Source organism: Hippocampus guttulatus, chromosome 2 (assembly GCF_054856545.1).
Source record: "Hippocampus guttulatus isolate MCC_2025c chromosome 2, RoL_Hgut_1.0, whole genome shotgun sequence".
In the NCBI taxonomy this organism is placed as follows: Eukaryota; Metazoa; Chordata; class Actinopteri; order Syngnathiformes; family Syngnathidae; genus Hippocampus; species Hippocampus guttulatus.
The window spans coordinates 23,106,102-23,130,889 of record NC_141262.1 but is presented as its reverse complement, the minus strand read 5'-3'; the positions used below and the strand labels follow the sequence as shown (position 1 = coordinate 23,130,889).

General features: G+C 48.1%; 5 protein-coding genes across 8 annotated transcripts; 2 read left to right on the top strand and 3 right to left on the bottom strand.

Moving 5' to 3' along the window:
* Nucleotides 1–64: 64 nt before the first annotated feature.
* On the bottom strand, nucleotides 65–2,983 carry asgr1a (asialoglycoprotein receptor 1a). Its single transcript, XM_086104612.1, has 7 exons — nucleotides 2,815–2,983; nucleotides 1,708–1,815; nucleotides 1,510–1,599; nucleotides 1,001–1,066; nucleotides 730–822; nucleotides 397–667; nucleotides 65–294 (listed from the first exon to the last, which is right to left on the bottom strand). The coding sequence occupies exons 1-7, from the start codon at nucleotides 2,870–2,872 to the stop codon at nucleotides 147–149; spliced, it is 834 nt and encodes a 277-aa protein (XP_085960738.1). The 5' UTR covers nucleotides 2,873–2,983; the 3' UTR covers nucleotides 65–146.
* On the bottom strand, nucleotides 2,857–4,574 carry cyb5d1 (cytochrome b5 domain containing 1). 2 transcript variants are annotated; one of them, XM_086104613.1, is made up of 5 exons: nucleotides 4,239–4,565; nucleotides 3,900–3,976; nucleotides 3,613–3,831; nucleotides 3,309–3,535; nucleotides 2,857–3,001 (listed from the first exon to the last, which is right to left on the bottom strand). In XM_086104613.1, exons 1-5 carry the CDS (start codon nucleotides 4,360–4,362, stop codon nucleotides 2,878–2,880), a joined length of 771 nt encoding a protein of 256 aa, XP_085960739.1. In that variant the 5' UTR covers nucleotides 4,363–4,565; the 3' UTR covers nucleotides 2,857–2,877. The 2 variants fall into 2 exon arrangements, with proteins under 2 accessions (XP_085960739.1, XP_085960740.1); XM_086104614.1 differs by lacking the exon at nucleotides 2,857–3,001 and having other exon boundaries at nucleotides 3,044–3,535; nucleotides 4,239–4,574.
* Nucleotides 4,575–5,090: 516 nt separating this feature from the next.
* Nucleotides 5,091–11,402, top strand: plod3 (procollagen-lysine, 2-oxoglutarate 5-dioxygenase 3). Its single transcript, XM_086104611.1, has 19 exons — nucleotides 5,091–5,304; nucleotides 6,013–6,104; nucleotides 6,177–6,313; nucleotides 6,384–6,547; nucleotides 6,854–6,966; nucleotides 7,047–7,110; nucleotides 7,195–7,292; nucleotides 7,432–7,533; nucleotides 7,615–7,746; nucleotides 8,327–8,448; nucleotides 8,524–8,628; nucleotides 8,719–8,844; nucleotides 8,935–9,076; nucleotides 9,175–9,288; nucleotides 9,376–9,447; nucleotides 9,996–10,100; nucleotides 10,216–10,362; nucleotides 10,568–10,693; nucleotides 10,775–11,402. Exons 1-19 carry the CDS (start codon nucleotides 5,106–5,108, stop codon nucleotides 10,928–10,930), a joined length of 2,316 nt encoding a protein of 771 aa, XP_085960737.1. The 5' UTR covers nucleotides 5,091–5,105; the 3' UTR covers nucleotides 10,931–11,402.
* Nucleotides 11,403–12,233: 831 nt separating this feature from the next.
* On the top strand, nucleotides 12,234–22,757 carry camta2 (calmodulin binding transcription activator 2). Of its 3 annotated transcripts, none has more exons than XM_086104606.1 (26): nucleotides 12,234–12,302; nucleotides 12,813–12,912; nucleotides 12,987–13,066; nucleotides 13,590–13,657; nucleotides 13,719–13,854; nucleotides 13,933–14,004; nucleotides 14,170–14,317; nucleotides 14,400–14,528; nucleotides 14,869–15,055; nucleotides 15,447–16,179; nucleotides 16,457–16,927; nucleotides 17,195–17,321; nucleotides 17,409–17,543; nucleotides 17,853–18,052; nucleotides 18,120–18,301; nucleotides 18,938–19,016; nucleotides 19,098–19,299; nucleotides 19,379–19,513; nucleotides 20,452–20,582; nucleotides 20,660–20,832; nucleotides 20,951–21,155; nucleotides 21,236–21,307; nucleotides 21,485–21,505; nucleotides 21,892–22,085; nucleotides 22,168–22,242; nucleotides 22,310–22,757. In XM_086104606.1, the coding sequence occupies exons 2-26, from the start codon at nucleotides 12,876–12,878 to the stop codon at nucleotides 22,362–22,364; spliced, it is 4,047 nt and encodes a 1,348-aa protein (XP_085960732.1). In that variant the 5' UTR covers nucleotides 12,234–12,302; nucleotides 12,813–12,875; the 3' UTR covers nucleotides 22,365–22,757. The 3 variants fall into 3 exon arrangements, with proteins under 3 accessions (XP_085960732.1, XP_085960731.1, XP_085960733.1); XM_086104605.1 differs by having other exon boundaries at nucleotides 20,915–21,155; XM_086104607.1 differs by lacking the exon at nucleotides 21,485–21,505 and having other exon boundaries at nucleotides 20,915–21,155.
* Nucleotides 22,594–23,427, bottom strand: LOC147209052 (stress-associated endoplasmic reticulum protein 1). The gene is made up of 3 exons (XM_086104609.1): nucleotides 23,202–23,427; nucleotides 22,904–22,979; nucleotides 22,594–22,835 (listed from the first exon to the last, which is right to left on the bottom strand). The coding sequence occupies exons 1-3, from the start codon at nucleotides 23,283–23,285 to the stop codon at nucleotides 22,795–22,797; spliced, it is 201 nt and encodes a 66-aa protein (XP_085960735.1). The 5' UTR covers nucleotides 23,286–23,427; the 3' UTR covers nucleotides 22,594–22,794.
* Between the last annotated feature and the right edge of the window lie 1,361 nt (nucleotides 23,428–24,788).

Genomic DNA, 24,788 nt, shown 5'->3' with positions numbered 1-24,788 from the left:
GTTTATATTGTGGTCAGCACATCTGCATCTTTCATTATGTTTCAGACAAAAAGACAGTTTCCTGTGCGAGTGTATTGATTAAATTTTATTGTGTTTTCATTAAAAAGTGTCAGCACAGGCGCTTTTTTTTAAACTTCCCGGCACGGTCAGGCATGCCGCTGGCAGAGGAACTGGAGCCTGGTGGAGCAGTGGAGGTCGTTGAGGCGTCCGTCCGTGTGCACATGAGCGCAGTCCTCGTCTCCCGGTCCCAGGCCATGGTGGATCCAGCTGTCGGGCTGCCCTGGCCGCCAGTGCCTGAGCCACACAACAACACCCCACCCGCCCCATCCACCGCTATTGATGAGCGCTTCACTTTACTCAGAAAATTAGCTCACGTGATGAACGGATGCGGCCCACCTGCGGTTCATGACGTATGGCGTCTGGTTGATCCACTCCCACGACCCCGTTCTCTCGTCGCTCAGGCCAACCCAGAAGAAGCGGCCCTGCGAGTAGCGGCGCACAAATTCCCACTCTTCGTCTGACATGATGATGGCCAGGTGCGAATCGTGTCCATTGCACCAGTCGCGGGCATCGTTCCAGGACAACAGCGACTGACTTAACAGGTAACAGCTGGAGCTGAAACTTTCCCAGCCCAGAGGACAGCAGCCGCTGCCTTCCGATGTCGAACCTTCAAACCACAAGCCCTCAAATGTCCGCTCGGCGTGTTGTGTTTATGCGTGTGTCGTGTACCGTTGTTGATGATGCGTTGGAGGGAGCATTGGAGAGTGGCCACCGTCTTGCTGATGGTTTCGAGAGTGGCGAGCTGCTTCAAGGCCTCAGAGGCTGAAAAAGAAAGTCCAATGGTCGTCATGTGATGGTGGTATGACAACACGATGTGCCGGCGTGACAGAACATGGCCTGATAAGAGAAGTGGCATGTTACAACGCAATATGGCCTGATGTGAGAGAAGATTCTGTGGTGTGTAATGAAATGGTGTATGTATGATTTTGTCAAATCTCACTTGAGCGCAGTTCCTCTTTGTTGCTCGTGACCGCAAACTTGAGTCGCTCCATGTCTTTGGTGGCATCTGTGACGTCAACACACTGGGTTAGGGTAAGAGATGACGAAATGGATGGATGCTGCGTTTTAGCTTAGTTTTTATTAGTTTTAGTCTTAGTTTTAGTTTTTCTCATACAATAAGTATTTGTCAAGTACAATTTTAAAAATATTGTAAATATTGTGCAATAAATTAAAGTACAATCTCAAATGACTGTTTGACCTTCAGCAATTTAAAATGAACCTCGAAAGGACATGCATACTCTTAATTGATAAAAAAAATTGAAGGCCATTTTCGCTAGTTTTATAAACAAAAAATGTAATTTCAGTTTTTTTTTCCCAAAGCATTTTTATTTTGCAAATTATTATTTTTTTAAGTTTGGGTTTAGTTATCTTGTTAGTTTTCGTTAACTATGCTAATTTTCCGTTGTCCAGTCACACATTGTGCGCCATGACTCCAAAGTGGACAGTTACCTGCAGCGAGCTGCTGGACAGTGCTCAAAGATTGGCTGATGTTGGAAATACTTTGCTCTGCCGACCACAAACGACTTGTCATCCGTGAGTCTGTCACCACACACACACACACACACACACACACACACATTCCTTTGCTGTGCATGTAACAAAATTGGAAAAGGTTGTGTTCTGTGTGTGTGTTTTATTGGTGCTCACAGCTGGCTCCCAGCGCAATTGTCACAATCAAGATGGCTGCGATGGTGAGAATGGGAAACAAGCGGCGGGTGAGCCTGGACGCGCCTGAGCGAGTGCTGAGAGGGGGAGCTGGTAGACGGAAAAATTGTGAGCTAATGCACAAAACACAAACCAGACTCTAGCAAAACACACACGCAACAGGCACCCACACAACAATAAAATACAAAGCATACACACTCACACACACACACACACACACACGCACTGAGTACAAGGCTGGAAATAATTGTTTTTCTTTGTGGTGCAGTTTTGCAAATCAATTACTTCAAGGATCAACTTTCTATTTTGAGAAGCAACTTTTTGGCATACCAATTCAAGGGACTTGAAGATTTTTTTTTTCTTTATCAAACAATAAAAGTACAACTATATATATATACACGCACACACACACACACACACACACTTGAAACGTACAACGTACCTCGAAGGACATAACGAATTTCTACGTTATAACGGTAGTTTGTTGTACGATGTATAATACAAACAACAGCAGCGTTGCAAGTTCATCTCTGAAAAAAATTGAGTCAGTAAATGAAAAGTGTTTTCTCCAGTTCAGGATGTGTCGCACCCCGAAGCCGTTTACGATCATCCTTCAATCTGTTGGCCTCAAACTCTGCCATGATTTTGTTGCCATTACAGACGATGATTGAAATTGTCGACTTTGTCAATTCGTCATCTCGGCTGTTCTTCGTTTGGGGGACTCCCTTTCGAAAGTGCGAGACAATTTCAGCCTTCACAGAGAGCGAGATTTGCTTCAGGTGAGAGACGCAGTTCCAGCCAGAAACTCCGCACTGTGTTTAGCCGCAGTGGTATGCGGCTGAAGCTCATTGCTTACTACCTAGCTTACCAGCTTGCAGTATGAACGCGCACAACATGCAAACATACTATACAACAAATGCCCAATCACATACGAAACACCTGCCGTATAGCACACACATACACAACATACATAATAGGACACAAAACGTGAACACATCACACACTATGAACATGCACATAACACACACAACACGCTCACCATATACATACTCCATAAAACATGACAGAGACCACACACACAAGTTGTACTTTTGTTCCAAAAGGAGCTGCTGTCCTCGTCGACATCATCGTGGTATTCTGTCGTCATGGTGATCAGCTCCTTTGCGTCGTCTTCGTGATGAAGAGGAGCGCGGCGACAGCGAAAGTCGACGTCAGCTCGAGGTGACTGACCGCCGAGGGATCTTTGAACTGGACCTGTTTGACGTGTGTGTTTGTGCTGCGCGATCCGGTGGCAGGGGTTTCAAAACACATCGCACACTTCAGATTTACCCAAAGGTACTTTATTAGCATAACTACGGTAGGTCATCCCTCCCAACACAGCATGGCGTTGATATCCCAAAACATGGCAATGAATTACTTGACAACAATACATGACATGATACGACATGACAATAATATAACATGCAATTGTATGATACAGCATGGCATTGTGGGAACATGACATGGTTTGGTCCAACACAAATTGAGATTGTACGACACGACGTGATAAAAAAAAATTACAAAAGATTGGCGATGGCATTCACCCTTCAGTGAGGTCGTCGTTGAAGTGAAGAAGGATGGCGGGCGTGAAGAGATCGCAGTCGAGACGCAGCTTCTGGAGCTTGAAGTCATCGTCCGGGACGTTGTTCTCACTTAGGGTCTTGCTCATATCCAAGCTGGCACCGTTGTGTTTCCACGTATAGCTGCAGGCGTGCGAGTTGTACGGCAGGTAGCGCTCCAGGATCTCCGCTAGAGTCTCCTCAGAACACACCTGAACCAAAAGAAGGGGGGGTGGAGCCATTAGCCTAGCTTAAGACAAATGGCGGGAGGCTAGGGCGTGTGGTCCACCTCCAGCCGTTGCTCTTGCGAAGTCAGCGTGTTGATGACGCGTATCCATCTGGTCTTGGCGGACAGCCGTCCCACCTCGTAGCACCGGTCCTTCCACCAGGCCGGCTCGATGTCGCTGGACCAGTCGGAGCGCGGCCCGGCCGGCGGAATGTGCACAAAGCGACCCCGCGGCGTGTAGTAGCTCACGCAGTCTGTCAGTGGGTGGACGAACGTCAACACCTGGACACAGGTGCAGGTGAGCGCTAAAAGCCGCTATGCGATTGATTGCTGTGTATGCGCACACTCACGTCTTCGGTCTCCGGGTCGAACCAGCTGCTGATGTCCTTGCCTGCAAACTCCATGATGGGCAGCAGCAAAACATCTCCTGCGTGAAAATATTATAAAGAATATTGTGTGAATGCTGAAGAGCATTTTCCGATATTTCATATTTTACATGACAAAATTCTCAAATGATTAGAGAGACTTTACAGTGACAGTTTCCCCTATTTCTTGACCAACTTCAAAAGGTTCAGCTCATTCAGGGCATCAATGGAAGTATTTTTCACAATTGTTTTAACAACTAAAATGGCCAAAGGATTTTCTAGTCACAATTCTGGGTAGAATACGCGGATGGTCGTGCTGCTCACCCTCGTGCTGCTTTACTAGGGGAGTCAGGTCACACACTTTGCCCAGGAAGGACACCCAAAGGTCAGCCGCTGTGTTGTGAGCCGCCACCTGAGCAGGTGTGAAGAAGCGTGGCCTATTAGGCATTATACCACCCAAAATTCAAGAATTAAAGTGAGTCAGTGTTGCCATCATGTTGTTAGGTTACTATGACAACAAGGGGCAGGGCTCACGACGTGTTTTTTTTAATATAGTGGCAAAAAACACCTAAGAACCAACCCCACAAATAATAAAAAGAATACCTATTTTGCTGACATCCTATGAACCTTAAATTATCACAGCAGCCAATAGGTTGACAATAAAAACGTCAAAAGTGAACGTGTGTGACGTGGCAAACTAGAACTTTCTGTAGCCCCAGGACACACACGCACGCCCACAGAAAAAAAAATACCGTTTGCCTTCCTGTGATTGGCTCGTTCGTCGACACGCCCGATTGGCGGTGAGCCCCGTCGGCCAGAGTTGTCGAGTTTCTTATTGGCCGCTGTGGCAATGGTGGGAGGCCAATCACTTCCCATTGCCGTTAAACGTAATGCTGTGTTTGGTGTCCGACCAGCAAATACGCATTTTAATGACGTTATGAGGTGTTCTTAGTTATTAGGGCAGTCCTTAAGTGGACAGAGAGAACGTTAACAGCGAACCTGTTCGACGTGACAAAGTTGAGGTCCACTTTCGCGACTTTCTGTAGCCCGAGGACACAAAAAAAAATCACATTTCCTTTCTTGTGATTGGCAAATAAACCCCATCGATCAAAATATCGCGCTTGTCATTGGCTGCCGTGTCGCGGATGAGCGGCCAATGACTTCCCGTTAATGTTTACGTGCCAACTGGGAATGTTGTCCTCGCGAGATTTCGCCAGGCTTCCGTCCGAGCTGCGAAAGGAGCGGAGAGTAGAGGAGCAATTTGCGATGGAACGGAAGCGTTTACATGGACAAGTGGCCGCTGCCATGTCTTCTTGGCTCTTCGGCTTGCTAACACTCGCTGTCGTGCTCCACGCTTCCTCCGGGGCTCAATCGCGCAGCATCTCGCCAGGTAAGGCCGCCCTGGAGGGTCTCCAGGCGGGCCAGACGGACCGCCGTATTCCGCAGAGATCTCTCCACGCCTTTCCTGCTTCTTGCCGTCTCCCACTAACACGCTTTCAGCTCATCTTACCTCACTGTAACTTTTACATTATAGTGACGTTTTCCACTTATTTCAACTCTTGTGAAGTCAATCTTAACTTTCCACTACGTGGCGCCAAATCCTTGATTGTGTGTCTCCCAAAAGACTCAAAGCCTGTACATTGAACGAACCCCTTACATATTTGCCCTTCGGCACTCGGCAGTTTAGAGATGTTGCATCCTATCACCAAATTGATGTTTTGTGCTCAAGCCAAAGCCATGTCTAATATAATATAAGGATATTGTTTTGGTACCATCTGGTGGTGTCTTGGTGCTGAGCAACTTTATTGAACAGAGGCGATCACCGTCTTGGCTCTGTCATACGGCAAGCCTCCAAAGATTGATTTATTTATCCATGCTAAAATCGCACAAAGTCACAATCTTATTTCCCCCTTCTGACTGGATGCACGGGTCTGGAAGGAGGGAACTAAGATAGGCTAGTGAAAACCCTGTAATCATAGAAACAACTGCAACTTTTGCATTGTTTCACACTCGGCACTCGTCCTTCCCCACTTTTTTTTCCCACCTCAGTGTGGAATTCCTTCTTTTGGAAAATTCCAATATTTGTTTGTGCGTGCAGAGAATCTTCTGGTTATCACGGCTGCCACGGAAGAGACAGACGGCTTTGTGCGCTTCATGAGGACAGCCAGAGAGTTCAACTACACAGTGAAGGTAATTCGGGACGACGATGATGATGATGATGATGATGATTTGATGGTTGGTGATGGTGATGCTGGTGTTCAGGTTCTGGGCCTGGGAGAGGAGTGGAAAGGTGGCGACGTTGCTCGTACGGTGGGCGGCGGGCAGAAGGTGCGCTGGCTGAAGAAGGAGCTGCTCAAACACTCAGAGCACGAGGAGATGGTGATCTTGTTTGTAGACAGGTAACACCCACCTTCCTGTTTTGAAGCGCTGGCCTGGATTTCAAGTGAACCCCGCTGTCTCTCCCTCCAGCTACGATGTAGTATTCGCATCGGGTCCAGAGGAACTCCTGTACAAATTCTCACGACTGGGCCACCGTTTGGTGTTCTCCGCCGAGGGCTTCTGTTGGCCGGACCAGAGGCTAGCTCCCAAGTACCCTCCCGTGCATTCTGGGAAACGCTACCTCAACTCGGGAGGTAAGAGAGCACCACTTGGGTGTTGTTGAGAAATCTCAGGGTCATTTCATGATATTTTCCTTGCTGTATTTTGCTCGTCGGACTCTGAGGTGAATCTGAGAAATTGTCCCATGACTAATGTCGTCTAAGTTATACAGGCCAGCAAGACTGATTGATACCTCTGGACAAATTTGATTGACATGGCAACACATGTTGTAACATTCACACACAGGAGTCATATGTACGCTGTTTTTGATTTTCTGAACCACATTGTGACTTCTCTCCGCGAGTAGTAACTAAAAATGAAATGACTTGTGTGCCGGTCAGGGTTCATTGGCTTCGCACCAGATATCAACGCCCTGGTCCAGCAGTGGAAGCTGAAAGACGACGACGATGACCAGCTTTTCTACACCAAAATCTACTTGGACCGGGCACAGCGGGTAAAATGACATCCGCTCTGCCATAGTGACGCTATGAACACGTTCTATTTTGTCACTGACCCCCCCACCACCACTCTCAGACCAAATTCAACATGACGCTGGACCACCGCTCCAGGATCTTCCAGAACCTCAATGGTGCCGTTGGTGAGATCCTGCTAGCTATTACTGCATTAGCAAGCGAGCTGTTACTCAACTGACTTGCGGGCTTCTCAACGTGGTCTTTGTCAGATGAAGTCGTCCTCAAGTTCGAGAAGGCCAAGGTCCGCGTGAGGAACGTCGCCTATGACACACTTCCTGTTGTTATTCATGGCAACGGACCCACTAAGGTAGCCTGCTCAACACTTTCTGGATCGCAAAACAAAAAAAAATTCACAAAGTATTATTTTATTGATCTACCTGTCCGTATATGAAAAAAGATTCCTTCTTTTGTAGTAAATTCATCATGATGCCACTTGTCTTCTGCAGCTGCAACTCAACTATTTGGCCAACTACGTCCCGACGGCGTGGACATACGAGGAGGGATGCGGGAACTGTGATGATGATTTAATTTTCTTTGACGAAGTAGATGTACGTAAGCTGCTGCTGCTGCTTTGTCTACAAGGGGGCCATTTCAAGATTTTTTTTTTTGGGATGTATGTTTGACTTCAGGACCAGGAAATGCCGCTGGTGCACGTGGCTGTGTTCATCCACCATGCTACGCCCTTCATGGAGGACTTCCTGGAGCGGCTGACCAAACTCAATTACCCGCTGGGGCGCATCCGTCTCTTCATCCACAACAATGTAAGTCCGCAGAGTAGCTTCTGGACGGTTTCGTCTGGATCAATAATAATCGAGACAAAAGAATGCCATTTTGTGTAAAAAGTGGTTGTTAATACCAAAGAGCTGATGGCAAACTGAAATGCCGCAAAATTAAGTGAACATGCTAACATATTGCAAAAGGGTAACCGGAGAATTGGAAGGGAAATGTCAGGAATGAACCGAAGCTGGAAGGGTTTTGATTTTGAAATGTGGAAGAGAAAGCTAAATGTCTAAATTGGCTCTTCATTTGGGACCTTAAACATGAAATTTTTGAAAAATTATTATTGGAATGTGACAAATAGAAGCCAAGCTGTCCGAACTCAGCAGAATATTTTAAGTTATAAGTTGGCATGGTTTGAATTGGTGGTGTTAATGTTGTCATAGAATGGTTAAAAAAAGTGGAACATTTGGGAATGTGGTGAATTTTTCCATGAATATCCTTGAGTAAATATCAAAATATGGAAGGATGAGTTACGTTTGAAAAGCATCTCCAATCGCTTCAATGGGATTTCATTTTTCCTGGAAAGCGTGCTCTTGTCGTAATGCGGGGTCCTCTTGACAGGTGGTGTACCACGAGCGCCACATTCATGAGTTCTGGCAGCGTCACCGTTCTTTTTTTCCCGACGCCGTGCTGGTCGGACCCGAGGAGAACCTGCAGGAGGACCGGGCTCGCAAGATGGCTGTGTGAGTGCTCGACCAGTCACGGCGAGCTTGGATGCTACCCGAACTGAGCTTGCCATTGTGCGTGTGTGTGTGTAGGGAGGCATGTCTGAAGAATTCCCATTGCGATTACTACTTCAGCATCGACTCGAATGTTGTCTTGACCAACCCCGACACCCTGAGGATTCTCATGGAGGAAAACAAGTATGCTTGAAATGTTCTTGTTTTAGCCAAGATTGGTTGACTGTTTGATTATTCCCATTCCCATTGAACGGATGTCGGAATGTTTTCCAGGTCCGTCATTGCGCCCATACTATCCAAACCCGGGAAGCTGTGGAGCAACTTCTGGGGTGCCCTTAGCGCCGAAGGCTACTACTCCAGATCGGAAGACTACATCGAGATTGTTCAAGGGAAGAGGATGTGAGTCTCAGAGGCCGTCTCGTTCTCGTCCCCCTCCGCCACCCGACTGCTTGTTGACTCACCCTGCTTGTGTGTGTGCGTGTGCTGCAGCGGCCTGTGGAATGTTCCGTACATGTCTCAGGCCTACTTGATCAAAGGCAGCGTGCTGCGCTCCAAACTGTCCAAGGTCAACCTGTATGAGGACCCCAACTTGGACCCAGACATGGCGTTCTGTCGGCGGGTCCGAGAACAGGTAACTTTCATTAGTCATAGCATACAGAGAAAATGTAAACCCCCCCCCCCCCCCCCCAACCCCCATTCACCTCATGCCTCCCTCTCAACTACCCTCAGGGAGTGTTCATGTTCGTGTCCAACCGCGATGACTTTGGCCGTCTGGTGTCGTCCAACAATTTCAACACGTCCAGGCTGCACCCGGACATGTGGCAGATCTTTGACAACCCTCTGGTGCCCCCAACACACACACAAACACCTCCACGTGCATCTCAACATTGACTCGTTGCGTAATCATCGTTAATTTTTTGTCTGTGGCAGGACTGGAGGGCCAAGTACGTCAATGAGAACTACTCCAAGATCTTTGAGGACCCTAAGAGCTTTGTGGAGCAGGTTAGTTATTATTATTATTATTATCAGAAGGCAGCTTCATTTGCATAATGCGTTTGATGCACAAAGTATGTACTTCACATAATTAGAAGTACAATGTTTTAAGGTATTTACAAACAGAAGAGTTAATGAAATTAAAAGGGAAAGAAATAGAAGCAGCTCACTACAATGACTGACAGAACATATAGTATAATAGGAAGATTTTTATAAATGTTTTGAATGACCTTAATCATAGAAAAAGGAAAGGGAAAGATCCTAGTTTTTAACCTCGATTTAAAAGCATTTACATCCACTTCACTTCTGTTTGCAAATTAGTCCATTTGCGTGCGGCATAACAGCTAAATGCTGCTTCACCATGTTTGTTTTGAACTCTGAGCTCCACTAATTGACCCAAATCTACAGACCTCGGAGCCCGATTGGGTTTATATTCCATTAACTTGTCTTTCATGTCATCAGGACGTAAACCATTCAGATTTAAAGACCAGTAACATAATTTTCAAATCTATTCTACACGGTAAATTATTCTTCGGACCATTTCTGTGCTGTTACAGCCGTGTCCGGATGTATATTGGTTCCCGGCCTTTTCGGAGAAGATGTGTGACGACCTGGTGGAGACCATGGAAGACTATGGGAAATGGTCCGGCGGCAAGCACACGGTGACTCCCTGGTCTCCTCACTTGTCTGCTTGCCAGACCCCACAAGATGGTCAGAGGTGATTTATGGTGGTGTGTGTGTGCGTTTTTCTCCTCTCTCTCTCTCTCTCTCTCTCAGGACGAACGTCTGGCTGGCGGCTACGAAAACGTTCCCACTGTGGACATCCACATGAATCAGATTGGATTTGAGAAGGAATGGCTCAAGTTTCTGAAAGAGTACATTGCGCCCATCACGGAAAAACTCTATCCTGGGTACTCGCCTAAGGTACGAGCTCCCTGGGCTCTCAACAGAGTTGAGGTCAGGGGTGATGGTGGCCACACCACAAGGTTTCTCATTGCTATTTGGAGGATGAGCCGAATGTGAGGCTCTTGCCTGTCAGAAACTTTAATCGGCCTTTGTTGGCACAAACCTTTTTTTGAATGACACAAATGAAAGATTCCCTTGATTTCTTTACTTGTGCCGCATGCAGGCTCAGGCCATCATGAATTTCGTGGTGCGCTACCGTCCCGACGAGCAGCCGTCTTTGCGACCGCATCACGACTCGTCCACGTTCACCATCAACATCGCCCTCAACAGCAAAAACGTTGACTACCAGGTACTTGGGTTGGCCCAATTTGCATTAGCTTAGCCCCCCTCCACTCAACTCTTGACTAACTGACGTGTTTGCCTATGTCAGGGCGGAGGTTGCCGGTTCCTGCGTTATGACTGCAATGTGGAGTCGCCCAGGAAGGGCTGGTCCTTCATGCACCCCGGCCGCCTGACTCACTACCACGAGGGTCTGCCCACGACCAGCGGAACCAGGTACATCATGGTGTCCTTTGTGGACCCTTAAACCTTTGAAAGGAAACACGTGCTTCAGGAGCTTTGGGATTTCACTTCTCTAGCTTTTTAGAGGGATTTCTCTATTTTTTTAATGGGATAATTTTGTCACAGTGGTGCCTTTTTCTTGAACCGCAAACACACTGTGTGTGTGCATGTGACTTAAGACATTTTAGAAAGAGTGAAAAAGATTTTAGTGTTGAATTTCCTTTTTACCTTGGTCATGTAAGCGGGGCTTTTCCGTGGACTATTTATATTTGGAAAAAAAGGATCCACCTCCATGCTTGGCTTTGTATAAACTGCTTTAAATTATTTAAAAGCGAATGGATAAACTTTTCGACAAAATGAAAATATTCCAAGCTCTTGTAATTTTATCCCAATTGTTTTGGATCAAGAGCACCGCTAACTGGTGAGAATGTGAGCCATGCTGTTGTAACAGTGTGAACAAAAGTGCTATACAAATAAAGTATAGACTTAAAATGACACTGAATGTATTTGGTGTTTCTTTTTTGGCAAAGCACGCTAACATAATACCAAAAACCCACACGGGCACATTTTGACAAATTTTAGTGCTCATATCATGTATTTTAACCCATCATCCTCATGCCTTTGTCTCTTTATTTAAAACACACACATCATTTGGCTGTGTTACTCTTTGTTGCATGAAATTTCACAGGAAAAGCTCTTGTGGTCACAGATTTTAAAATCAATACTGTAATATCTGTTTCTTGTATTTGTGTGACGTCATAGAGAGGGGATGAGCCAGGTTGGGGGAATATTGGCTCCGGCAGTTAGTCTGATTGTGAAGCGCATGGGCGTGAGTTGTGGCTAACAGCAACTCCTATGAACGTGTGTTTATTGCTCCTTTTGTTTATTAAAAACGCACAGATTGCATCAGCGACTGCGTGCATCCTTCTGTCCACATTGAAGGGCATTACAATACGTTCAAGTCTTCCTGGGCTTATTTTCACCCACTGGACACTTTTGTACATGCGCAAGACATATCACGATAACGTTTTCCTCCGCATTTTTTTAAACAAACAAAACTCAGTACAGATCCATTTGTATAAAATCTTCGTTTGTTTCCATCACTATTATACTCCTAGTGACCGAATCACACACACCAGAATAAATCAAGATGCACAGTTTATTTTTTTACAGTCTATTTATTCATGTCTTGATTATTTTTTTTACAAAGGGCAGAATTAAAAAGTGCCGTTTTATTTATTAAATCAAATGCAAGCCTCGGTTTTTCCATCCAAGTTTCGAGCCTTCCAGCACTTCACTTTAACCGGCATTACGGTAAACCCGTTCTACTGGGCATTACGGTCGCGCCGCAAAGACGTCAGAGGAAAGGAAGATGGCTGCCGGGCTGAAGGCGGAAGGTAAAGTAGTTTGTGGAGGTGTTTGTGTCGAACCGCACTTACTGGCGACGCGTTCCCAGCTTTAGCGTCGGCTGCCACCCCCCACACTCGGAGGTAAAGTCCCGCTCAGCTTTTTCCGATGGCGTCAAATTAGTGTTAGCATGACTAGCACAGCCGGGCTATCTGAGCAGCGAAAGATAAATTCCCACTTGAGCACTTTGACACGGATCAACGCCTGTTGGTTTAGTTGTGCCTGTTATGGAAGAGATAATACGTATTGAAATAGTTTAAAAAGCAAAACAAAAGTTCGCCTCCGGGAGTGGCACAGCTTGTAGCCGGCAGAGATGCACCGGGAGTCGAGGAAGCAGCGAGGCAAGTGCCCGGTCTGATTTAGGCCTCCATAAGCAAGAGCTCCCTTTTACGGTGGTTGCTAAGCAACAAGGAACTGTGTTTTTCCATAGTTGGCCGCGGTGAGATCAGCCCCTGTGTGTGTGCGTGTGTGTTTGTGCGTGTGTGTGTGTGTGTGTATAGTGGGTCTGTGTAGGTGGCTGTGCGTCTGCGTCGTGTGAGACCACCCTGCATGGACTCGTCGCCATGAGCAACAAGGAGATGGTTTCCATAGGTCACACTGGTCAGTGTCATCTCTGTTGCTAGGGTAACCCTCTGCATGGGAATATTCATCTTTGATGGATTGTGTGTGTCTAGGACAGAGAAACAAGCTGCTGGAATGCCTCCCTCGCTCGTCCTGTCTGCCCAACGAGCGTCTGAGATGGAACACTAACGAGGTCAGTTTGTGCATACTCAAAGTTAACGACCACGGATGCCACCCTACTAACGGAAGTTTTGACTTGCGAAAATTTGGATTTACAAACGGACTGTTGTGTAAGTCTGTTGTGAGAGAAAATGCCAACGCTGTTAGGTGAATTTGAAAGTCATTAGTGAAAGAAAACTCCCATTGGTGCTATACTTTCAATTGCATTGGCCAGCGCGGCTGACTTTAAAAGCTCTGAACGAATTAGGTTGACATGGCAACACAGAAGCTGTAACCTGATTGATCAACAAAACTCCTAGGTACACATACACGCAATGGAAGTAATGCAGACAATTGAAATGCAACGAAATGAAGAGAATTAACGAGCACCGATGTCCTGCTTGCGTATTCCCAAAGCTGGGATGTTAAGGCCAAAATAATGACTCGCAAAACATTCAAAACGCACATCGCGTTCTGGATTGCATCTTATTTACAACTGGGCGAGCTTATGACATTTTCATGCTGAAGCCTGTGTCTGTGTGTGTATGTATGCACAGGAGATTGCATCTTATCTGGTAAGCTTTGATAAGCATGACGAGTGGCTCTCCTGCACCCTGAAAACCAGGTACATGCATGCACGCGCACACACCAAGATGTCGAACTCTGCTAACCACGAACCATTTCAGGCCAAAGAATGGCACCATCATCCTCTACAACAGAAAGAAGGTCAAATACAGGAAGGATGGCTACTGTTGGAAGAAACGCAAGGATGGGAAGGACACCCGAGAGGATCACATGAAGCTGAAGGTGCAGGGCATGGAGGTGAGCAGCGGCGGGCCCTCCGAAGCTCACTCGGCAATATCTCGTCTCAGTGGAGCGTGACGCTAACTTTGCTTGCAGTGTCTCTACGGTAACTACGTCCATTCCGCCATTGTGCCAACATTCCACCGGCGGTGCTACTGGCTGCTACAGGTAAACGCACACACCAACGCGTACGTTAAAACGGTCATTGAGCCAAAGTACAAAAACACACTTCAAATACATTGAAACGTGTCAAAACGCGCACACCAAATGATTTCCGGTTGCGCGTCACACACGCGTGCAAATATAAATTTGTGCTGTTTTTAATTTGAAAAGAACCCAGACATTGTGCTCGTCCATTACCTGAACGTGCCCTCCTTGGAGGATTCTGGCAAATGCAGTCCGCTGCTGTGCGCTGTGACCACTCGCCACGACAGCGTGAAATGGAACCGTGACGACTTGCTGGGTCAGCTCAAGCCCATGTGTAAGACGTGCGCTGTCGCACAGACACACACACACACCATACAGGTCAGTGTGGTGTGTAAGTGTTCACGCGCGTGTTTCAGTTCACAGCATCAAGTGTTCCAGCGGGAGCGGTGATTTCAGCATCGAGGATTTGGTGCAGCTCATCCTGGAGCGCCAGAGAACCAAACCGCAGCCGCGCACTCACGCCTGCCTCTGCAATGGCAGCCAGGGTAACGCGTCCCCTGTCACGTCATAAATATGGGCTCCAAATATGGCACAACAAATGTTTACGAGATAAAGAGTCCCGTCATATTTGATGCCTTAATTTATCCATCCATCCATTTTCCAATCCGCTTTATCCTTGCAAGGGTTCCGTGGGGTGTTTGGGCCTATCCCATCTGTCTTCGGGCAGTAGGCAGGGGACACCCTGAACCGGTTGCCAGCCAATCGCAGGCAACCTCATCCACGAAAAACAAACGGCAAAAATTATGTTCATTCCGTGTTGTAGTGTTAGACAGGGAAGTGGAAATGTGTTCACAGTTACTCTTACATTGTGTGTGTGTGTGTCAGGAGGGAACATTCCCCACAGCTGCAACAGCACCAAGCACCGGATCATCTCCCCCAAGTTGCCCCCAACGTCGTCCTCGCCACTGTCCTCAGAGACGGGGGAAGTGGGGGGCGGCGGGGGTGACGCCAAACTGCCCCAGCTCCAGGCTCAGGGCAGCCCCGCCTCCTCCTCTCCAGGCCTCACCTCCACGTAAGTGGGCCCTCACTGAAATGTTACCGTGCGAATTGCATTCATTGCGTGCACTCAGTTTTTCTTTGCCTATTGAAATGATTGGAAAGGCAATTTATCTGTTGCAGCACCCCCAAAACACCCTCAATTCATTTGTTTCAAAATAATTGTATCATAATGGTAATGTAATAATAATTAAATATTCTTTGTCTCCATTGTTGATTCATTTCATATGAGAGGTTTTATTTTTAATCCATTCATTTGGCTGTTTTTTTTTTGTGTGTTCTAATTGAATTTTTTTTTTTAAATGGCAAGTTTTGTCGTTTTTTTTTTGTGATGTTTTTTTAATCAAAATCAATGCTAAATGCCAAGCTCTTGTAAACGTGAGCCCCCATGTTGTGCTTTTTTGCAGCTCGACCACATCCCCGCCACTAACCACCGTGGCGCTGCCACACAACGCCGTCATCGTCATGGCGACCACCACAGCCATCTCCGGGGGCTGCGGGGAGGATCCCCCCAAGGAGAGCCTGGCGCTCACCCGCTCCAACCAGTTACTTCTCTCGCCTCCCATCCCTCCCCATGGCAAGCCTCCCTCACCTTGCCCGCCCTCCCCCACAACTTCCTCCCTTCCCGCTCCAGTGCGCCACACCCTCTCCCTCACCCTCCTTCCTTCCCCTGTCATAGGAGGCCTGCTCCTTACTCCCTCCTCTTCCGCCTCCCCTCCCTTATCTTTCTCCTCACCCTCTCTCCCCCCGCCGTTCCTCCCCCCTGCGTTTGACCCAGACTCCTTCCTGAACTCTCCCAAGCAGGGCCAGACGTACGGCGGGCCCGTTCCTCCCATCATCTGCTCCTCCTCCTCGCCGCTCTCCCCCTCCTCCCTGGCGCTCTCCCCTACATCCACCCCGCCCTCGTCCATCTCCCCTCCCTCGTCGCTCTCGTCATCCTCTTGCGAGACGGACAGGAAGGACTCGGCCTCGCTTCCGCCCTCCTTCCTCTTGTCACCAACTTCCTCAGTGGCGCCGCCCCTCCTGCCGCTGTGTCTGGAGCTGGGAGCCATGGGGGTCCCCGCGGAGGGAGGCAACTGCGAGGAGAAGGAGCAGGGACATGACGCTCACATCTTGGCGCCTCCCACAAAGCTGCTGCAGGCGAGTTTTCTTTCAACGCTTCCGCATGCGACATGGAGGCAAACACGGAGGCACACGTTGACAAATTCGCATTCACTGTTGCCATTTGGCTCAAACAAAACAAGAAGCAAAACTTGTTCTAAATAGCGTCACTCTCATTTGCTTTTTCGAGAAGCAAAGGGGGCAAAAAAGTGGATTTTAAATCTGATTTTATTTCCAAAACACATCAGCCCCAGAACAAGTACAGATTTGAGTCAATTTTGTGTAATCGCCATGGCAACATGTCTGTGTGGTACAGCCCAGCCAGTCGTCGACACCAGGAAATGGCACCGCATCGCAGGAGCAGCCCTATGGTCACCTGCCCAGCCCTCCCTCCTCCCCAAACCACCAAGACATCACCATGGAAACCGCCATACAGATGTCACCCGCCTTGCAGATGAAGCAGGTCAACGGCCCGCCCCCCGACGCCGACCCCCCTCCCATGGACACGCAGCAAGAAGCGGAGGAGCTTGAAATCTCCTTCGACAGCCAGTTCCCAGACCTCATCTCCGACCTCATCACGGTAGAGGCTCATCCCGTGTCGGCGCCACCTCCCTCCGCCCCCGTCGACGCGCCACCCGGTCCGGCCGTCTTCTCGGCCGGTATTCGCTACATGGTGCCCCCTCAGCCCTCCCCCTCCACCTCCTTCCTGCCCTTTCCTCACCCGCTACCATCTTCGTCGCCACTCGCCTCCATCACCGACTTCTCGCCGGAGTGGTCGTATCCCGAGGTAACCCGCAACCACAACTGCTTTTTATGGACCTCTTCTTGTCTCTTGTGCAGAGGTGGCAAAAGTACTCAAACTCTGTATTTGAATAGACCCACAGAGCTGATTTATTTCCATCACAAGCTCTGCATCAGTAAAAGTTAAAAAGGCATTGAAAGATATTGCTTTAAAATGCAAGAAGTTAAAAAGTTGCCAGGTACATTGGCGCTCCCATGAGGTACAAACATCTGAAAATCGCGACATGAATACAACTGTGGGCGTGTTGTGCAGGGTGGGGTGAAAGTATTGATCACAGGACCGTGGAGTGAGCAGACGGGTCGATACTCGTGCGTGTTCGATCAGAGCGCTGTCCCGGCTTCACTGATCCAGCCCGGTGTGCTGCGCTGCTACTGCCCTGGTACACACACGGACACACACACGGACACACACACACACACACACACACACAAAAGTCTAACTAGATCATTTGATCTTCTCGCTGCAGCCCACGAGGCCGGTCTGGTGTGTCTTCAGGTCGTGGAGTCAGGGGGCTCCGTGTCATCGTCGGTTCTGTTCGAGTACCGCGCCCGGAATGCCAGCTCGCTGCCCAGCTCACAGCTCGACTGGCTCTCATTGGATGGTCTGTGTTCCATTACCAATATACATATACATTTTGCAAAGAATATTAAGCAGTCTGTAATGTCAAACAAACCTATGGAGAGAAATATATTGTGAAGTGTAAAAAAAAAAAAAAAATGAAGTTGATCCTTTTTAACAAATGACTCGTTCACCAACTGGCAAGCCCAGACGCTGACGTAAATTCCAAGTCGTATTTTTCCCCACCGTGAATTGCATTTTCAGAGTGACTATACACAAAAAAAATTCCTTTCAATTTTGTTCTAATCAAATGATGTGACCGTTGTATTGTTTTTGTCTTCCTGTCCACCAGACAATCAATTCAGGGTGTCCATCCTGGAACGCCTAGAGCAGATGGAGCGCAGGATGGCCGCCATGGCGGCCCGCGACTTTGCAGAGCGACATCAACAGCAGCAGCAGCAACATCAACATCAGCGGCGGCAACATGTTGGCCAAATGCCCGCCACCGCGCCGCCGCCGCCTCCTCCGCATGCGCCCGAGGACCACGAACAGGTAAGGCGGCCCGAGCCGCGGCTGAAACGTTGTCGCTGTCTCATCGCATGCACATTTGTGTTGTCAGTCATCCCAGTGGTTCGAGAGGAGGATTGTGCACGTGTGCGAGAGGATGATGAGAGGCGTGCGGTGGAGCGGGGGCGACGACGAGCGGCTTCAGCACTCGCCACGTCACCGCGGGATGACGCTGCTCCATCTGGCCGCCGCGCAGGGCTACACGCACCTCATACGCACGCTGATCACCTGGAGGTACACATGCACACACGCGTCATGAATCTATTTTTCTCCATGTCTCGTTGAACACAATGTCCCAACTTCATTGGAATTGTGCTTGGATTCAAGCAATCAACCATTTTTAATGAGGCGGAGAAATTGAAAATTACAGCAATAAAATCTCATGCAATCATTCTCAGTTCGCATATTTGTATTTATAACTGGGGTGTCAAACTCATTTCAGCCGCAGGCCAATTTGGAGTTACGTCTTCCCCCAGAGCGCCGTGATGACAGTGAAACCACAAAATGATTACTTGTACACAACAAATTAATAGATTACTAGTTTTTAAATCAGTCAATTAAATTATAATAGTTTGTTCAATTATTGTTCAAGTGAGTGTAAACAGTGTAACAAAATTATCGCAAAATCTCATTTTTTATTAAACATGACAATTTGAGATCTCGGTCCAGATTTTAGCAAGTTGACGCACATGATTTGCTTTCGCGGGGCACATAAAATGACCTGGTGGGCCGGATCTGGCCCCTGGGCCTTGAGTTTGACACTTGTGATTTATCATGAAATTGCAACAAATGTTGCAGGACTCTCGGTAATGTGAATGCTCAGTTGGCCAGATTAAAGCCCGCACGTGAACCCACCGGCGTGTTTTGTAGGCGTGTATACTGTGACAGTTTGGACCTGGAACAGGAAGTTGACCCTCTCAACGTGGACCACTTCTCCTGCACGCCGCTGGTACGACTTCCTCTGTTCTCTGCGCTACGATCAGACTCCTGGTCAAAAACGTTGTGTCGTCGTGGTTACGTGCGTTTTCAGATGTGGGCGTGCGCTCTGGGCCACCGGAAGGCGGCGGAGCTCCTGTACGGCTGGAGCGCCGTGGCTCTCGGCATCCCGGACTCGCTGGGCCGCCTCCCTCTGGCCGTGGCCCGCTCGCGAGGACACACGTGTCTGGCCGCCGCTCTGGAGGAGCTGCACACGCATGCCACCGCCTCGCCCGTCTCGACCAGCCCGGACACAGGTGACGTGCGCGCCGCGACCACGAGAGCCGCCCTTAAGCTCTTTATTAACGCTCTTTGCCTCCGCCTCTCCCCCTGCAGGCCTCAGCTCCTCCAGCAGCCTCCCATCATCCCCCTCGCAATGTTCGGCTGCCGCCATGGACACCTCCCCGTCATCCCCCTTGTCCCCTTCCTCATCCTCGTCATCCTCCATGCCTGTGGAGGAGCCGCACGCAGGTAACATTTGATGAGTGTGCACCACACCACAGCACAGGAGTTGCTGTCAAGGAAGTCTATCAAAGTCATAGCTCGACTGGGGGACAAACTTTGTATGTCAGGGAGGTGCAAAGTTCAGCCCTGGTTGTTCCTGGAAGTTACAGAGTAGGGATATTCGATACCATTATTTTTCAGACCGATACCAGTATGGATACTCAATTCTTGAGTATTCGCAGATATCGATATCAAGTACTGATACCATTAATACTTGTACATAAAATAGTGTTTCTCCTTAAAATTGGATATTCATTTTTATTAATTTTTTTTTCAAAATTGCTTCTAATGGCAATTTTGTATTACCTCTTTTCCATTTGTTCATCCCTCCATTATCTAAACCTTGGGGCAATAGGGCGGCGTACGCCCTGAACAACCAGTTCAGCCAAAACCGCCAAGCATGTGCAGTGAAAACAAGTCCTTGCTTGATTATTTCTCGACTGATTTTCATGAAGCTGACTTCCTTGTCAACGGCAAAGCTCGTGCTATCATGACAGGAAAATCATTTTTGAATATTTGTTTTTTTGAGACGTCCACAAACATTGAATATGGCAACACTTTGTCTGCATGAGCTTTAACATCGCTGGAGTCACGGGCGTCATATCTATCTCATGTTCGGTTGTTCACAGCTATGATAATAACATGAAACCCATTCGTTCCCAGAATGCATTGCAAAAATGCACCAGAAGAATGCCGCTGTAACTGTTGCCGTTTGGCAACGAGTAAACATACCAATTGCTACTTTCCTATTAGCCGCTTGATCATGTTTTTGACTCGATGATGCGCAGATGCTTTCGTATTTTAAACACATTTGCATATTTATTACTCACGAGTAAGGGGCAAGTGTTCCCGGTACACGTACAACGTTTTGGCTGATCTGTCATTCTCACTCATGCTTCTTGCAGCGTTGTCCCTCCCGGAGTGTACGAACGAGGGTCCCGCGTCCCCCCGCCTACTCCCCACGCTGGCAGAGCAGCTTCTGAGCTACAGCGACAACGTGGAGAATGAGGAAGACGACGAGGAAGAGGAGGCGGTGGTACTGCCACACGCCGCACAAATGTTTTCGTTGCCACCGCGACGCTCATTTTTACTCTCTGGCCTCCCACGCGCCAGGTTGACATGGCAACGCTGGCAGAGCAAATCATCGAGGCGACGCCGGAACGAATCAAACATGAGGACTTCACCAGGGGTGCCGAGTCACTGCTCTGTGAGAGGCGGGATGTCCAGGACACCTGGCTAGCGACCTACCTGGACACGGTCGACGCCCACACGCAGCCCCTACCCAGGTAGCCCCCCTTGACCCGTGGTTTCATTGCAAAAATTGGACTTAAAGTCCACTTATAGTAATAATACTTATGTAATTGGCAGTGTCCAGCTTGTCCACAGTGGTCTCCATCTGTGCAGGCGGGTGTGTCCCCCCTCGCCCCTCAGCGCCTTGGCCCTCCAGAGGCTGCGGCCGCCCTCCTCGGCGGCGTGGGCCGAGTTTCTGAACGCGTCTGCCAATGGCCGGATGGAGCGCGACTTCGCCTTGCTAACGCTGACCGATGGCGAGCAGAAGGAGCTCTACGAGGCCGCCAGGATCATCCAGAACGCCTTCCGGAGATACAAGGTGAGCTTTTTACACTTGCTTGTACTGCCCCCTACTGGGCCTCTGGCTCACTGCTTCTGTGCTTGTTGGCATCCGAGCAGGGTCGCCGGTTGAAGGAGCAGCAGGACATGGCCGCAGCAGTCATTCAGAGATGCTACCGCAAATATAAACAGGTATGTGGATGCTATTTTTTAAATAAGGTTTCCATCTTTTTATCCTCAGCGAAATGCAGTTTCTGCTTGTGACAAATCTGAAGTCTTCTCTAAGGCCATATATAGCCCAGCCCGAGTTTGTGTCCTCCATCTTCACTAACACTTCACTGCTGTCTTTCTACTTCTCTCTCTGGCTAGCTAACATGGATAGCTCTCAAGGTAATATGGTGACAAGTAGATGTAGATTTGTGTGTGTGTATGCATGTGCGTACGTGGGAGAAGCCCTCCGTAAACTAGGTGATGGAACTGCACAACTGAGAATAAACCATTTACCCCGACAGAAACGTTAGGCCCCTAACCCTTTCCGTCTGCCCTTTGCAACAGCAAAGATATTAAGTCCCAAACACTAGAACATGCAACCCATTTAGTCGGCAAACCACTTAAGCTTGGAATGCGCCCATCTGTAACCAGTTTGGGAAGCAAACTGGTTCAGCCCATCGCAACCCATGTAATCAGAAAAATATTACGTTATTAATGCGCCACATGTTTAAGCAGGAAAAAGGTTATCTCGCTAACATGTTTTTTCCTTGGCCCCGCCTCCCTAGTACGCCCTCTACAAGAAGATGACCCAGGCGGCCATCTTGATCCAGTCCAAGTTTCGCTCGTACTACGAGCAGAAGCGCTTCCAGCAGAGTCGGCGCGCGGCTGTGCTCATCCAGCAGTACTACCGCAGCTACAAGGAATATGAGAGGCTCAAACAGGGCCCAGGCGGCGGCACAAACCACAACCCCAAAATCAAGTAAATGAGTGGTCAGCGGCTGTCATGTGTGCAAGTCAAACGGCTTATCCGGTGTTGATGGTGAGCTTGGTTTGTCCACCAGGGGGACCTTCCTGACCAAGAAACAGGACCAGGCTGCACGCAAGATCATGAGGTTCCTGAGACGCTGCAGGCACCGGTAACACACACTCATACACACAAGCACCCAATGATGAGCCTATTATTTGACACTCGCGTTGGCGCAGGATCAAGGAGCTGAAGCAAAATCGGGAGCTGGAAAGACGAGGCCTGACCACATAAATTCACCCATCGGTGTCCTGATGAATGTAGTTCGGCAGGGAGCGCATGGAGGCAAATGTCCATCTCTATTCTTATTGACTTGTTGGTACACATGTACCCATACATATAATACACGGGACTTTTGAAATGCTGTTATTTATGACTGCTTTTGAGTCTTAATGAACTGAACTGTGATTGTGAGGTCGCAGTCTAACTTGTTTTGCATGATGCCATTGACAAAGGAGGCGTGTAGAGAAAATATCGCCTTTAATTCAGACACGTTTGGAACCTCAACAAAACAAAGCATCGTGAGACGTGTAGTTCACATGCTTTGTGTGTATGTGTATAAAAACAAAAGCAATCATCAATATCTGATCCACAATGAAAACAAACTAAACAATGACTAAACGAGAACAGTGTGTATTGTCAACATGGGCCGGGGAACAGCTCATCACATGCCTTGTCTGATACTTTGGATGATCTGGAAGATGGCTGCAACAAACATAACACAAACACATATTGTAGTGCAGGACTAAGTGTTGGTGTCTTTAAGAGCTCACCTGATCCACAAACCACGAACACGAAAAGCGCCAGAAGCCACGGACCCACCGGAGACTTATCCTCGTTGACTGGCCGCTGCAAGGCATAAGTCCCGCAGTCATTTCGGAGCGGAAGCAACCCCTCGCCGTTAAGGACGTTTTCAACACAAAGATAAAATACATGTACAGGTTAGCTCAGCTGTGGGGTACCAACCGAGGTTTTCTTTTTTTTCAACCCCTCGCCGTTAAGGACGTTTTCAACACAAAGATAAAATACATGTACAGGTTAGCCCGGTTAGCTCAGCTGTGGGGTACCAACCGAGGTTTTCTGGACGTGTCCCCGCTGCGTGATGGTCTTGCTGTGCCGCTCGTTCGCCACCTTCATTCGCTGCACCGCCGACATGTTTGCGCGGGTGAGACCGGGACGGGAGGGCGACGACGCGGATTACTGCCAAAAAGAGCCGTTGCTCCTCGCGTCCGACTCGAACTGTTAGCAACAGTCAGACGGAGGCCAGCTCGTCACGTGACGCGCTGACGTTTCTTCGCGGCACTAACGCGTCTGGTGGAGGTTACGGCGCCACCTGCTGGACAGTACCACGATAGGTTTTCCTCACCGAACCGATTTACCATCTTACACGAAAATTAGTCACTGTTAAATTTCCTTGTGTGTATCCGCCCGGCTCCTTTAGATTGGTCAAATACAGTCAAACATCACTAATCATGTCACAGTCATGTGACAGCACCTAATAAAAATAGAAGTAGCGAGCAGAATGTAGCGCAAGGTAAAGTATACACTTAAAAATACAAAAACTTTTGATAAAAATTTACTGTTGACCAGTGTAATTCATCCCTCCAAAAACACTTATGTAAATGTAACTGAGTAAATATATGCTACTACCCATCTCTGGCTAAGTTAATGCTCACGATTAAAATATGTCAGGCTTCTGTTCACACAATATTTGAGCACAGTGGCCCGTGTATGGGTTACACCAGGGGTGCCCATTACGTCGATCCTGATCTACCGGTAGATCTAAAACAGGTCCCAAGTAGATCCGAACAGTGTCGAGGAGAAAAAAAACAACCATTTGTGTGTCTTTGTACATGTTAATAATATATTTTATTAATATATGTTAGTAATATATTTTAGTGTTAATGTACGCTGCACCATAATCATCCTGTCAGTCTCCTTTTCACAAAATAAATATAAAAAAAATAAAGCAGATAAATCTTGAATTTATGGTGGCGCGTGATGACGTCGCTGGAAGTTGTTTGCGCTCAGCTGTCTGCAATTGCAGCTTGTGATCAGAGCTGTTGCGCTCTATCTTTTATCGACATTATTCTCATTCAGAGTTTGCTTCGTGTACAATTCACCGAGGGCACGGGCAAAGAAAAGGAACCTAGGAGGGGCCAGGGAAGCACTTTAAAACGGTACGTGTGAGCTACGATGGTTAACAGTCTGCAAAAGTGCATCGCATGCCTCAGTTTCAGGCTGTTTCTCATCATGGCGTGTGCGTGTGTGTACGTGTGCGTGTACGTGTACGTGTATGGGTACGTGTCCGTGTGCGTGTGCGTGTGTCGGTAAGGGTAGATCCCGTGAGGTTAGTTGATCGAAAAGTAGATCTTCGGTCCAAAAAGTTTGGGCACCCCTGGGTTACACCATATTTCCAGAGGGGTATATAATGGAAGCTGACTTCCAAAACTAGTATTTCAAGTTTTAATTTACTTTGAGGACAAGCATTGAAGAAAATGTGTGGATTGCTTCAGCAAATTGGACTCATGGGTTAAACTATGGGACAAGGTTGGAGATAGTGGAGGTTGTTTTTCAACACTGGAATGCACCGGTTTCTTGGAGGTGGAAATTTGCCCTAATGAGGACATATTTGGAAAAAAAATGGATAAATGGCAT